We start from the raw sequence: 15323 nt of genomic DNA, 5'->3' as shown, positions 1-15323 counted from the left end.
GGAGGCTCCAGCGGCTCCATGAGCCTGCCCGGCTTGGTTACTGCCCTGCTGTACAGACCCAGCCTCGACATTGACAGAAAAGTGGAAGAAAATACATGCGTGGTGAGGCTGCGTCTGGAATATTGTGTCCAGTTCTGGGCCCCTCAGCTCAAGACAGACAGGGAACTGCTTGAGAGAGTCCAGCGCAGAGCCACAGAGGTGATGAAGGGAGTGGAACATCTCCCTTATGAGGAAAGGCTGAAGGAGCTGGGTCTCTTTAGCTTGGAGGAGACTGAGGGATGACCTCATTAGTGTTTATAAATATGTAAAGGGTGAGTGTCAGGAGGACAGAGCTAAACTATTCTGAGGGATGTACAATGATAGGACAAGGGGCAACATCTGCAAGCTGGAGCATAGGAGGTTCCACAAAAACATTAGGAAAAACGTTTTCACTGTGAGAGTGACAGAGCACTGGAACAGGCTGCCCAGGGAGGTTGTGGAGTCTCCTTCTCTGGAGACATTCATAAACCCATCTGGATGCATTCCTGTGTGACCTACTGTAGGTGATCCTGCTCTGGCAGGGGGGCTGGGCTAGATGATCTTCTGAGGTCCTTTCCAACCCCTATCGTTCCGTGATTCTGTGAAATAAAAATGGCATGGGGACACATGCAGGTTGCATACCCACAGCTGTGTGTGCGATGAAGTTAACTTTACCAGGCCCTCTGCTGTGCAGAGGTGGGTGGCCCTACCAAGCCCCAGCCCAGCGCCAAGTCCTCCAAGGGGTCACAGAAAACCAGAAAGCCCCTGCAAACTGGTCAGCTGATGCACATAAGCATGGCAAGTTCAGTGCATCCTTCAATGTACCACAACGGGAAAATTATACTCATTTGGCAGGGACGCCCCACAGTTCGTCAGCGACTCTTCTTCACTGAGGCAACATTGAAACCAGCAGAGGGAAGTCAGATCTCAAGCAGGGACTTCATCATATGTAAACTCGTTCATTGTAGAAGATGATACACCTTTCAGTTCATTATCTTGATCAAAATATTAAACAGTTTGGTTCACAAAAGAAGAGATACGATAATGATTCTGTCAAAAAAACATACCAAAACAGAACATTTTACTTAGGAGCTAGCATCTAGACATATTTATGGATCTCTTTGTGATGGGAACACAAAGAAGTAGGGCAGGGCCAGGTGCTGCTCAGCACCCAAGCTCTGGCAGTGTGTATCACTGAATGCCTTCTGTATACCAGCTGCTTTTTGTGAGAGCCATCAGTGAGAGGCATCAGATAAATGAGAAGAGAAAAACGAAACACTTGTGCAATTAACCAAGAGCATTGCTATGAAATGGTGATGCTCAAAGGCCATGAGATAAGTGCTTTCCATAGGGGACTACTCATTTGTCAATAAGATTACATGTGTGATGCAGGCTCAATGTGCTGAACTGCAGAAAGACTGTTTTTCCTTACTGTGTCTATAGAGGGAGTCAGGGCTTGTGTTTGGGAAAGGAACGTTGAGCTGTTCTGTCAGAAGACTGGAAGACAGACCTAACAGTTCTGCAAAACGGCTTTTCATTTCTTCCGTATACTCGGCTTTATTCTCAGTAATGATCGTTTCAGTCTGCAGCTGTTTTCATCCAAGTTTCAAGAGGGTAATCAGATATGGCAATATACATACCCCAAATACTGCTGCTGGGATGAACCACGGTACATCAAGCCACAGGATTCCCATAGAAAAAATACATTTTGACATTCACTTAAATGCCGCAATGATATAATTCCTTATCAAAAGAAGCGACAGCAATTTGGCTGTCAGTTGTATAATTATGCACATTGCCTATCTTTAGTTCTAGTAATTTTTAAAAATGTTCAATTATACTGATATTGTAAGACACTAAAGAATTAACAGTTACTAAAATATTAAATGACTAGCTCTGTATTTGGCTTGTATGCTTTCCTCCTTCACCTACTTAATCTTCAGAATTTCCCTATCTTATCGAGTACAGGAGGGCCATTCAACACAGTCTTTGAACAACAGCAATCAGCTGAGTGTCCAACCCATATGTTTTTGGAAACATCAGTCTGAATTTTCTGAGAAGCATCATGCTATTATGGCTACAGATTCCAAAAACTGGTCATTTAGCCCTTGATTATATTTAGATGAATTAATCCCTGTAAGTATAGGGGGGTTATATGACGCCAACATGAATTTACAGAAAGAACTGCTGCAGTGAAATAATTCACTCTTTAGTCATAAACATGCAATACCTATTCCAACCACCATAGCACAAACTTGAATTTCTCTGGAAGCAAAATATGGCTCAAAATACAAAATGTTAAATTTTGAGTTAATACAAAACCTGTGACACTAACAGCACAGACTAATTATCAATTAACTGAAAGCTTGTAAGACATTTTATGAACAAGGTCTCGTGTAATGTCAGTGTGCTAGTTAAAAACTGATTCTAGAATGTAAAGTTAAACTCACTGCAGAAGCATTTTAAGCATGAATTCATAATAAATTTCACTCCGGGTTACACAGATTTTACTTGATTTTTTTAGTACAAACTTTACAAAAACTTTCTTTTATTTGAGTCTTGCCGGCCTCAAGCACATTCACTTCCTTCAGATGGCAGAAACAAGCTTCTGAAGTTTGTCAGCATAATTTCTTAACTGTCTATTTGGTGTCTTATTGATAGGATCAACTGCACGAAATGTTAAAGTCTTGCTCACGTTGTAAGTTACTGACTTTTTCATTTAGTGTATTTTAACTGCCCCTAATTTCCCTTGGGCTTCCTGTGCTTGCTGCGTGTTGTGTTCCATCACTGTGGGGACAGTCCGTGTGTCTGTTTTGAGCAGTGACAGGTCAAACAGCACGCACAAGCTGTAACACGCAATAGCTATTGAGCAAGGATACCACGTGAGGTGAATAAACACCTCATGCCAACATGTGGACTTTTTGCTTTCTGCCAAAGTTACTTGTTATTAACATTTTCTCAGTGTTTACAGAAAAAGCTACACCTTTGCTAATGAAAGGCTTGCAAAGCTTAGACGGGAGTTTTCAATGTGCAGCCCCATAGATTGCATTTACCCTGCCAGAACAATTAATTCAACATGTTCCTCAAGAAGCCCCAGGTTCTTCCTATCATATTTCCATATCTTAAACTACGCAACACAGTCTGTTTCTCAAGTTTTATGCTGGTATTTCTATCATCATTATCATTACTACCTGCAAGGCTGAGCTGCAATTATTAAAATGTCCATTGCTGAACAAGCCTTGTAGCCAGTATGTACACATCCTACCTTAACAACCCCTTATCGCATCCTCTACTGTGTTAATTAGTACAAGGTCACAAACCCTTCTTCTGGATGAAAAGCAAACTAGCAACTAGAGAATCCAACCTGACTGATGTCCTAATTCCAAGTGGTAAAATTTCTCATTAACCAGGCATCACAAGAACCAAGTTGCTTTCTGTTTGTATTTGCCTGCTGCAATTTTAAGACACTCAAATAGTAAAACTTAAGGCAATTACCATCACAGCTGTGTAATTTTATTTTACAGGCAGATAGATGGCACAAATGATGAGGGCCATGAGAACAGACTTAACATCTCTAAGTTACAATCAGTATACAAACTATGATATATTGGTGCTTTAGTACAGCATGGCAAAAGCCATTTTCTTGGCAACTCCTCTAAGAAACAGTATTTGAAGAGTGGGAGCAATACTTAAAAGTTCTACCTAATAGATGCATTATGTGTGGTTCGTGTTTTAGAGTTACATGAATCAAATCACTCTTGAGAAAAAAAAAGGTGAAAAAAGGAAAGAAAAAAGGGGGGAAAAAGGGAAAAAAGGGGGGGGGAAGGGGAAAAAAAAGAAAAAAAAAAGAAAAAAGAAACTGCAACCTCACAGTCCAGAAATAATTGAAAAGAATATCCTATAGCATGGACGTTCTATTAAGTATGTTGTATGCATGTTGTAACCTCTACCTCATCTAAGATCAGATTCAAAGACATGAAAACATAGGAAGAAATATGTCTGCCCAAAAGCTTGCAACAAATTAACATAATTATTTGAAATCTTTTACTTTATATCATATATAGCATCATGACACAAAACTATGTATAAAACAATTGAATTGTGCAACATTTTCCAGCATTAGTGCTAAATTCAAAATATTTCTTACTTACTTTATCTGGCACAGTAACTCACTTGCAAATGCACTTTAAGACATGCTATCCCATCATTATGGAAAAGCAGTTCCTGTAAACCTTTTGGTCTCAAAGTTAGCATTTTAAATTGTGAGTGAATTTGCAGGTTGGTTTTCTCTTTAATTAGCATTTTTTGAGAGTTATTACACTGTAAATATTCACCTGAATTATTTTTCTAGTTGCAAATTCTGTCTTGCCATTTACATGAATCAAAAATAACTGAAGAGATGGCTCAATTTTCCATCGACATATTGAAGAATACAGCAAAGGCAGACATGCAACAGAAAGGAGTATTAGCTGTACAGGGTTCTTTAAAAATTGTAACAAAAACAGATGAGAAGCCTTCGTATACAATTTAAAATTTCAGTGAAAGTTTACATTCAACATTATCCTACAGAAGCTGTAAACCTGCAACAGTAGGAAGTACAGAGCAGATAGCATTAATTAATCAAATCCATAGACCTGTTTTAATTTCGCTCCCCTATATTTATTCACGCACACTGGTCATTTTCACTTTTTTCCATCTCTTCCATCAAAACTTAAACCACTTCTGTAACGACAGCCATTGCTCTCTTCATTTCACATTTGTGATCAGGGCTAAACATATTGCTATGCTGAGACTTAATGGCAGAGTTCTGGTTAACATTAAATAGCCTCATTTCAAGTCCTCAGTTACAAAATACTCACTCCGTTTATAGATTTCTGTTACCTTCGGAGCGTCTGCATTGGCTCAGTAAACGTTGTTTTCCAACAGCATCAAAAAATCACAGCAAATCATTTTATTTTTTTCAGTTTTGTGTTTGAAATGTTATCAGCAACACAGTTAAAGAAGTTTATATAGAGTGGTGGTCTCAGATTTTATGCATTGAATACTTCTCCTCGTATGTTTGATATAAGACATCTACAAGGGCAAGGTATTTGTTTCAAAGGGCTGGTGGGAGGGGAATCAGCCCAGGAGACACTGCATTCTTGTAAAGCAGTAAATAAGATAGTTACCTTTTACTGAGATCGAAAAAAGGTGGAATTGGTTCTGTTAATGCAAGTTTGCCACCCATGGTCAATTTGTAATGAAAGTTATCTGAAGTAATAAGAGATGTAACCAGAAAGAAAGCCTCAAATCTTCACAACCTACAACAGAACACCAGTAACACTCTAAGACAGACTGCAAAATTAATCCTCAGCCATTCCAGTAGTTTCACCATAACAACATTACAAAAGCTTATCGGCACCGTAAAGAGATCGCTGCAGCCTAGCTAACTTAGGGCGCCTGAAGACAATTTCTCTTTTGCTGCAGGAACTGCAGGAGGAAGAAGCCTGATGAATTCTTGTCACATCTATACCTCACACCATGCTTAGGAAATACAATTCTGTTTGCATTGTTTTGATTGCTGCCCTTTTCAAAAGTCTGAAAATAGCTCAGCCTCTATCAAAAAGGCATTTTATTAACTCATGCTTTGCTAAAAGAAGTGTGGGTTTGGCCATAGCTCTTCCCAGAGGAGACAGCATAGAACACAGAAGAAGTACAGCCTGCCAGCGCTATCAGACAATAACAGAACTGTTACGTGGTAAGACAGGAAGAAAAACTAGGAACAGGTTGCATTTCAGAGTACTATGGCTAAAGAGAGAATTTTAATAGTATATGGTTTTGAAGTAAGTTACTTTGTACATATAATACACACTAAAAAAATACAATTTGGCAAAGGTTGCATGTAGATTTATTATTTTTTTCCCAAACTGTTTATACAGCACCAAATGTTCTGGTGACTTTGTTTTGACACCTAAAATAAGACAAAGCCTATATGCGTACAGGTGTTCACCTACTATAAATCAGAACAGGCTGCCCAGTGTTCTTACCACATTTTCAAAAGAAACATTTGTTATGAATTTTTTACCCAGAGATATAACAATCTTTAATTAAAAAAAACCACAAAAAAACCTCCTCAGCTGATGTTTTATCATGCTGTCATTATGTAGTCTTCTATTAACCCTCCACTATTGATTTATTAATACTATGTTGACTGTAGACTGCAAAGCTTTAGATCAGGAAACAATGTAACAGGGGTTGCAAAGACCTCTGTATTTTAGGAATCTGTGAAAGGGCATTCAAATCACAAAGGACACAAATAACGGCGTTTGGTCTGTTATTTTTTTCAAATACCGTAAATATACAGCAGTGCAAGAAAAAGTTCAGTTTAAGTGCTACATCCAAAAGCAGCAGGTCACTAATATGCTCCTGGAAAAGACGTTAATTTTGTCCATCCTAGATAGGATTGTGATCTAAGAACCGTGAATCCATTACTTTCATCCTGTGTAGAAGTGCTCTTGTTACTGGCTAAATTTATTTTCCTCTTTGGATAGGAAATCATCTAGCTAACAGGATCTCTGATTTTATTTAAATCATTTCTTATCAAAGTAATCTTCCAGAAGTGAGCATGACCTTCCAAAAGATGGCAACTTCAGATTTATAAGTTTATGTTCTTTAGACATTCCAAGACTTCATCATGGAGCCAGGTTTCAGTAAACATACTAGAGTTTTGCAAAGCCTCAAAAAGACGCTTGTAGTCTTCCGGGTATAAGTTACGCGTTAGAGCATTTTTTGGAATTTCTAGTTCTCTCAGTAATTCGTCAACATCATCCAAGCTCCATGAACTGAAAAAAAACCAAACAAAATCACAATGGAGCATTTCTTTCTGTGAAAAATTAAAGAGCAAGAAACAGTATCTGAAGGTCCATTTCACTTTTTCACAGCTTTTAGAAGTCAACATCTCCTTACAACTCAAGTTATTTTCAATCCATACTGCAAACAGGAAGAAACCTCCGCCAATAAGACATAGAAACACCAAATAAAGCCTCCAGCAGACACAGACAACACCAAACTACGTGAAGCCCTCCTCAGTAGTGGGTGAGTGCCCTCCACCCCACCTGCACATGACAGTAACAGGTACTACAGGATAAAAAGGGGTTATTCTTCAATGCTCGGGAAATTAAAGCCAAGATCACCTTCAAGAAGATGATTCAGTGTGGCACGAGTTAATGTGACTTACACCTCCTAGGTACTTTCTCCTATATGTAAACGGATGTATCCACTGTCTACACATCTACATCACTAGATCTTTTATAAATGTGCATATACATTAACTGGTTTCCAGATGAGAAAAAGGTGTATAAATACACAGAAGATGCACATTATAAGCCTTCAAGGTTAGCTCTACTTCCTGGCCAAAAGATCGAATGGAGTGTAGGTATACCACTGAGCTTTAATAATCTTTTTTGCTCTTGTATTTGCTAAATGAGTTACTGGAATTTATTAGATGCCTTTCTTTTTTTTTTTCTGGAAATTAACTTCCATAAGCTACTACCAGCAAATGAGAATTATATTAATTATTTTCATGAAAATGTTGAAGTCAATGCTTTCCAGACTGCAAACACTTCCTGTTTATAGGAAACGGAAATCTACTCATCATAAAGCAAAGTGAATGGCTCCAATGTAATACCAGAAGGAAAAATTACAGAGAGTTGCATAATTAGTAAGTCAGTCTAAGGCCTAATTTTTTAAATTAGGTAACAGAAAGCCATTTGAGGACATCCCCATTCCACCTTCAATAACCTTCAGCTGTTTTCATTAGAGTTACTTTGATGCCTGTTATAAACTGAAACTTTTTCAGCTTTTAATTTCTATACCTGCATAATTCTTGGTGGCTTTATTATTATGGCTGTAAAGTGAGTGAGAATTTGTTGCAGCCACATGAGCTCACCTCCACTGGAGGTACAGACAATTACTGCACGTCTGCACTCTAAATATTTGTCAACCTTCCCACCAAACCTCAAGGATCACCTGTGAATACAGGCCAGAAACAGTCCCCAAAATACTGTGTTGTGGGTTGCAAAAATGAAACATTCTATTCTACATGTAGATAATTTAATTTTAAAAAGAAAAAATAAAGCTGCAAATAAATAACTGCTTTGAGAACATTTTAAAACATTTCCCTATATTTCTCTGAAGAAAAAGTATAAAAACTGTAATTCTTTCTTACTTTAATTTATCAATAAGCCTAGACTTAGGTCTAGCAAGACACTGTTTCACCATGAAAATAAAGGCAGATGCATCTGTGGGCTTCAAGCCTTCTGTAAACAGATTTTGCCGAGGAGTCAGTCGTATCAAACACAAATGGTCATTTGGAAGCCACTGCAACAAAGAGAGAAAAAGAAGTCACTGAAAAGTCTTAACAGTTATCTGACTTTTTTAGCTAAAAGTAAGTGTTTAAGCTTTGATATGCATGCTTTTCAGCAATTAACTAGCACACAGAAGCTACACTGGACATGTGAATAACCAACTTAATCAAAATCAGCAGCACATTGTTTGTGCTATTAATTTTGGTAACACTTGTTTTGTTCAAGCAGATAGATGTGACCCTGTAGGTAACCTCTTTTGAAAAAGGCTTTACCTCTTCACATGCCTTTATGCAGGTCATCGACTATATTTTTTCCATTCATAGCCAATAAAGATACTAGTTTACTTCTGTTTCTAAGCTAATATCAATTCTTCTGATGTACCTACATGCTGCCTGTAAATTTTAATTAGAAGAACATTTCTTAAAAAAAAATACATGTATAAATGCTGTTATAAAGTTATTTTAACCTTTAATTATAAGTGGAGGAACTGCATCTCCAAAAGGAGAAAAGTGCAAACAATTATCTTACCGCGCTTTTTGGTACTGCCAGTCCCCCGGTTTTCAAATTAGTTAAAAATGATGACCAAGGTTCCTATGGGAGGGAGCAAATATATTACAGAATTGAAATGCTTTGATAGAACAGAACAGAACAGAACAGAACAGAACAGAACAGAATAGAATAGAATAGAATAGAATAAGATGGGATAAGACATTTCAGTTGGAAGGGACCTATAGCAATCACCTAGTTGAACTGCCTGAGCAATTCAGGGCTAAACAAAACTTAAAGCGGGTTATTAAGGGTATTGTCCAAATGCCTCTTAACCCCTGACATGCTTGGGGCATCAACCACCTCTCCAGGAAGCTTGTTCCAGTGTTTGACCATCCTCCCAGTAAAGAATTGCTTCCTAATGTCCAGGCTAAACCGCCCCTGGAGCAGCTTTGAACCATTTCCACACATCCTATCATTGGATCCCATGGAGAAGAGCTCAGCACCTTCTTCTACACTCCCCCTCCTCAGGAAGCTGTGAAGAGCAATGAGGTTGCCCCTCACCTTCCTTTGCTCGAAATTAGACAACCCAAAATCCCTAGCCACTCGACACAGAATATTCCTTCCAGCCCTTCAGTGGCTTTGTTGCCCTCCTTGCTGCATTCGACAGACCTGCACACAGTGTTCAAGGTGAGGCTGCAGAACACTGAATGCAGTGGGATAATCACCTGTGGACGGGCTGGTCATGCTGTGCTTCCTGCACCCCAGGATGTGGTTTGCTCTTTTTGCAGGGCGCACTGCTGATTCATGTTGAGCTGCTGTCAACCAGCACCCTCAGATCCCTTTCCGCGGGGCTGCTCGCCAGCCTCTCCTCTCCCAATTTATACTTGTGCCTGGTGTTACTCTGTCCTAGGTGCAGAACTCAGCATTTTGACTTGTTTGATTTCATCCCATTAATCACTGCCCAATCCTCTAATCATCTAGATTTCTCTGTAAGGCATCTTGTCCCTCAAGAGAGTCAACAGCACCTCCCAGTTTTGTATCATCAGCAAACATGCTAATCCAGATTGTTGATAAATACGTTGAGCAGGATTTGCCTGAAGAATACAACTGGTAACCAGTCGTCAGCCAGATGTAACCCCATTCACTACAGCCCTTTGAGCTCTGCCCTTCAGCCAGTTCTTCACCCAGCATATCACAAACCCACTCATCCCACAGTTGAACAACTTGCCCAGTAGGATGCTGTGAGGGACAGTATCAAAAGCCTTACTAAAATCCAGAAAAATTACATCCATTGTCTTCAGTGTGGTGACCTTATAGAAGGATATCCAATTAGTTACACAGGACTTTCCTTTCTGAACCCATGGTGACTGTGTCTGATGATTGCATTATTTTTTAAACGCCTTTCAGTAGTAACCAGTGTAATCCTCTCCGTAATTTTTCCAGGAACTGAGGTTAGACTAACAGGTTTTTAGATTCCTAGGTCTTCCCTCCCACCTTTTTTGTAGATTAGAATAACACTGGCTAGCTTCCAGTCAACAGGGACTTCCCCAGACTACCAGGGCTTTTGGTTGATGATCAAGAGGGGTGCTGCCATAACATCTGCTGCCTCCTTCAGTACTCAGGAATGAAATCCATCAGGTTGCATGGACTTGCAAACATTCAGATGATGCAGCTGGTACCTCAGAATTTCAGCCTCCACAAATGGAAAGCTACTATTCCCACACTCATGGTCCTCCAAGTCAGGGGACCAGGCAACCCAAGGTCCATCAGTATTATTACAGACTGAGGCAGAAACACATCAAATGCCTCCCATGTTCTCTTCATTCCAATTAGTCAGATGACCATCTTCAACAAGTATCATATTATTCTTCAACTCCTTAATATTTACCTTAGTGTATACCTCATGGTGTAAGATATTTGGAGGACAACAGGTAGTGAAACTTTTTATTTTAGATTAGCAAAACATTTAAACTTTGAGAATATGTTCCTAGAAAAACAGAGCACAAAGTTAAACCTAAAAAGCATAGTGAAAGCTGATGGCCATGTGCTCATGTGGAGGTAACAACATTAAAAACTTACTACAGCATGTCTGACAAGGTAAGGTAGTTATTGACTAGCAGAAGCCGGCTTGGAACATGAAGGCACTAAGATTCAAAAAAATATTTCTACTGAACACAGCTCAGGAAGTCGAAAGCATACGTGATGGCAAAATGCAGAGGACATTACAAAAAGCAGACTATGAAAGAGCAGAAAAGCAGTCTTCTAGTCTCAGACAACCCTTAGCAAGATGGAAAAGACTTAGCTGTTGTGCAGACAACTCTTTCTTATCAACCAGCTTCTGATAATAAATGTTTTTCATTACAGTGGCTTGTAATGAAAATACTGACTGAAAAAAGTACTGAAAACAGTTAATAATAATGCTGCTTAACTGAAAAGTTTACACAAAACATGATTGTTTCAGGTTTTTACACCCAAATGTTTTCAAGAGTTCTCCAACTAATTTAAACGCCAAATTATCTTCCAATTAGTTTACAACAGTAAAACACTATAAATCCTTTTCTGAAAACATGTCCATAGCATTAGACCATGTCAGCTGGTACAAAAAACTTACCATGTGCAGTAGCTGAATTTCACATCCTACTTGCGCAATTACAGCAAGGGCCTGGTAAGCCCTCGGTTCCCCAGGCTTTGCTGTTAACACCTAACAAAATGGCAAAGAAAAAGCATTCATGTTGCAAAAGCTAAGACTGCTTCTTTATCTAACCAAATCTTAAAATATATCCAGTTGTAAGAAATTTATAGTTAAGTCTAAAATTCCAAGGTAAAGTTACATTAGACCTCAAATACATCCTCTGTGCTCTTTTAGCACATCTGGTCAGAATATGAATAGAAGACAGCAGTCTAAGTATTTCTTAACAGCAGTTAACTGGATAACTGAACCATGTAGGAATTTCCAGCTTATACTTTCTGGTCCCTTTTAAGGCAGAGCAGTTTGACACAGAAGAGAAACAGGGATCGTATTTTGTATAAAAACCATAACATGGGCAGTTATCAGCTTGTACTGATAATACTGCCAACAAGACACAGAAGCAGAGTAAGACAAACATCAGGTGACCTCACTGAACATTAAGCAGCTTGCACAGTCATCATTCTGATCAGTATTATAGATCAGACAACTCTTAGGGCAATAAAAAAAAAAGGAAAAAAGAAAACCTTGTGGTTATTCTCAAACAGGGTAAAGAAAGAAGTAAATTGTTGTACGAGGGATGTTTAACTTTTCATAATAGATTTAGAGCGCCTCAACATATATCAATAAAAGAACCACAACAACCCACCACCAAAAAGGAACCAACAGTGCCCACTAAAAGAAGGTTCCAACTGCTTTTACTTAGGTATACAACTCTTATTTAACAGGGTCCAAACTAAAACCAGAAAACTTAATAAAAAACCCCACAGTAACAGCATTAAATTAATAGGCTTCCTCCTATCTCTTAAAAAATCTGGCCATTAAAAACATACCATTTAAGTGGATATTTCAGTAGTGGCCAACCTGACATTTCATAAAAGAATGAAGGGTAGGTATTAGACACAGTAGGGTATTAGACACAACACAGGTTGTGTAAGCACACTTGAAAGTCTTTACTTACTTCAAGTAATTAAAGGTTTGTGGCTCTATACAAACCTCAGTTTTACAGAAAGAAAAGCTACCCATGAACTGTGAGTGTAATTCTAGAGGTTTGGGACAGCATAAATTAGGAAGACATCAGCCAGAAGGCTGCTCTTGCGTTTTAGTGTACAGAACCTTAACAAAAAGGTAAATCAGTCATATTTTACCTCAGGTTTTTTTTCAGTACCACATAAAAAAGTGGCATTTCACTGAGTACAGTATTTAGTAACTCATGAGTCCTCTTCACAGGGCATCTTGAATTCAGTCTTCACGGGCTATTACCTGCAACTACTACACAATTTTGTTGCAAAAGTACATTACAGAATATAAGCACCTCACAAGTTACGACAGAAAGCAGCTAGTCTGCTGCTACAAATCCTTCTCAAGGGCCAGTTTTCACACTTCCAAGATTTGTCAAGAATGTTTCTTGACAGTGCTATTACTGCGTAAAGAGAAGGGGCAGGAAATGGACAAGGCTTTTTCTTGCAGAAAAAGAAATCCACTAGCGAAAACATTAACTACACAATAAAAATGTTTTTGTATTCTGTGAAGCACTACTTATTCTCTACTACCTGTAAAATTTCTTACACATACCTTGTACTCTCTTTCACTCACAAAGATGTTGAGTTCTACTCTTCCATATCTGTATATTGAATTGCATTCATACAGGGCAAAAAGAAGCTTCCAAAGATTGGTCCTTTCCTTTTTTTGTGGTAAGATTCCAAAAACTTTCACAGGTGCATCTGTTTGAAAAGTGTGTAAAAATATCTTTAAAACTCTGCAATGTGTACTAGACAATCTCATTAATGCTAATGTCTAAACTACAATTAAGAAAGTCTATCAGCTCTTGCTGTTTAAGAATGAATACAATTCAAGCTTTAGTCAAAGCTAAGCTCAGCTTGTATTAGACTAGACCGTTACTAAAAGATAAATACATATTGCCAAAATGTTTTTTTTAATCTGTAAAGAACCCAAACAAAGCTGAAATGTAGGAAACAGTATCCATTAATCCATTAATATTAAATATATACCTCAAGCAAATCCCAAAGGTTTTGCCAATCTGCCTATGCACCCTTCAAACCTATTTGCAACATGTGCAATCATATACGTATACCTGCCCTCCAAGGAACTGCTGCTACACCGATGGTTTCAAAAAGTTTGTCAGAGTGCATAGCAGGTGGTCTCACTGCTCCAGTCGCCAAAGGATCCAGTTTGAAGAAGTCACAATAAATTACTTTTAATTGTCCGTCCAGGCTATTCTCTAGAGACTGAATAAAATTAGTTTCAGTTGAAGAAATTTGGATGCAGTAACATTCCTTGCAAAACACCCTACCCAAACAAAACAACAAAAAAACCCAGTCAACCGCTACCTAAAATTGTACCCAGTCAACAAGTAAAATCTTAGAGCTGCTTCTTACACTTAACAAAATGAAAAGCTTTCATCATTGTGAAGGCCATTTTAACATTTTGTGCTGTTCAACTGGAGCTTTAAAACACATTCTTAAATTAGTATAATGTTCTAAAACATTCTACAAAAAAAACACATATGTTCAACTAAGTAAATCACTGCATTTAATGGTTTACAACTACAGTTCTTCATATAGGCAGAGAGGATGTCTTTTATACACATTTTAAGTCACGTGCATCTGCTGCAGTTCTGTGTCTGACTACCTTTGAATTCATGCAAAGCCAAGGCAAACAGGAGAGGACAACACATCTAAGTGTCTTGCTATTACAAACCAGTTACAGGACAACAGATTAAATAATACCATGAGATAATCAGAATAACCAACACTATTTTTACATTTTTCTTAGAGCTACATACAGACATCTTGCTTAAACATACACAACTACAATAGCTCTGACTAGTATTAGCCTGATTATGAAGCAAACTGTTCATGAACTTGGATTCCTACATACACAAAATGTCAAATCTATTGATTAACAAATAGTCTGTTGCTGAACATGCAAAGTCAAATCAAACAATATTTACTACTATTAAGCGGTATTTCAAATGTTGCAAGTAATGATCACTGGCTGATTCCCTTCTGATCCAAGACAAATTGTATTATTGCATGCTTCTAAGTTAACTTCTTATTTGCCTTTAATTAAGTTTTAGAAAGATGCTACCAAATCAATAGCGTACCTGTAAGTTTGGAAGAAAAGCTGAGTTACTTTCTAGAGCTACCACTTTAACACCTGTATTGAGCAGAGTTCGTGTCAAGATTCCAGGACCTGATGGGGGAAAATTTTTTTTTAAAAAAAAAAGTACTTAAGTGCATTTTTTTAAGTGATTTTCCCACCATAACACTCGGGACTTTCAACAGGACATAACTTATGTTTGCTTAAACATACTTCAAAACAAGAGTTAGAAAAAAGATTTACAAGCGGCCTGCCTGAGATTACTCAGTGAATTACACCAAACACTGCATTACAGCTAGATACTAAGGAACATTAGATACAACATTACAAATATTTCTACTACTTTTTCTACTGCCAACTGAAATGTACTTTGAAATCTTACCCATCTTACGGTCTACAGGTAAAACATACTCTGCAGAAGTACATGAACCCCAGGAGGTAACTGCAGGGGGCTAGCTGTGTAAGGGCCCACAGCCTTAGGAACCCTTTCACTGACAGAAATATTCCCCTACAAAACAAAAAATACTACCTGGACAAGAATTTTTATCTGTAGTCACGCTACAGCTGGATTTTAACATCAGTGCCTCAAGTCTCCAGACTGAGCATTGCCTCATTTCCCGCCAAGCTCTCTATAAACGGACCCCCACGCGGTATCGTGACCC

General features: G+C 38.3%; 1 protein-coding gene across 1 annotated transcript; it reads right to left on the bottom strand.

Annotated features, from left to right (window-relative positions):
- Nucleotides 1–6652: 6652 nt before the first annotated feature.
- On the bottom strand, nt 6653–15047 carry TFB2M (transcription factor B2, mitochondrial). The gene is made up of 8 exons (XM_009875549.1): nt 15044–15047; nt 14666–14754; nt 13634–13787; nt 13114–13262; nt 11464–11553; nt 8892–8954; nt 8225–8376; nt 6653–6839 (listed from the first exon to the last, which is right to left on the bottom strand). The coding sequence occupies exons 1-8, from the start codon at nt 15045–15047 to the stop codon at nt 6653–6655; spliced, it is 888 nt and encodes a 295-aa protein (XP_009873851.1).
- Between the last annotated feature and the right edge of the window lie 276 nt (nt 15048–15323).

This window comes from Apaloderma vittatum, unplaced genomic scaffold (assembly GCF_000703405.1).
Source record: "Apaloderma vittatum isolate BGI_N311 unplaced genomic scaffold, ASM70340v1 scaffold12608, whole genome shotgun sequence".
NCBI classification, from domain to species: Eukaryota; Metazoa; Chordata; class Aves; order Trogoniformes; family Trogonidae; genus Apaloderma; species Apaloderma vittatum.
The sequence above is the reverse complement of the archived record's forward strand: the minus strand, read 5'-3'. Positions and strand labels throughout refer to the sequence as shown.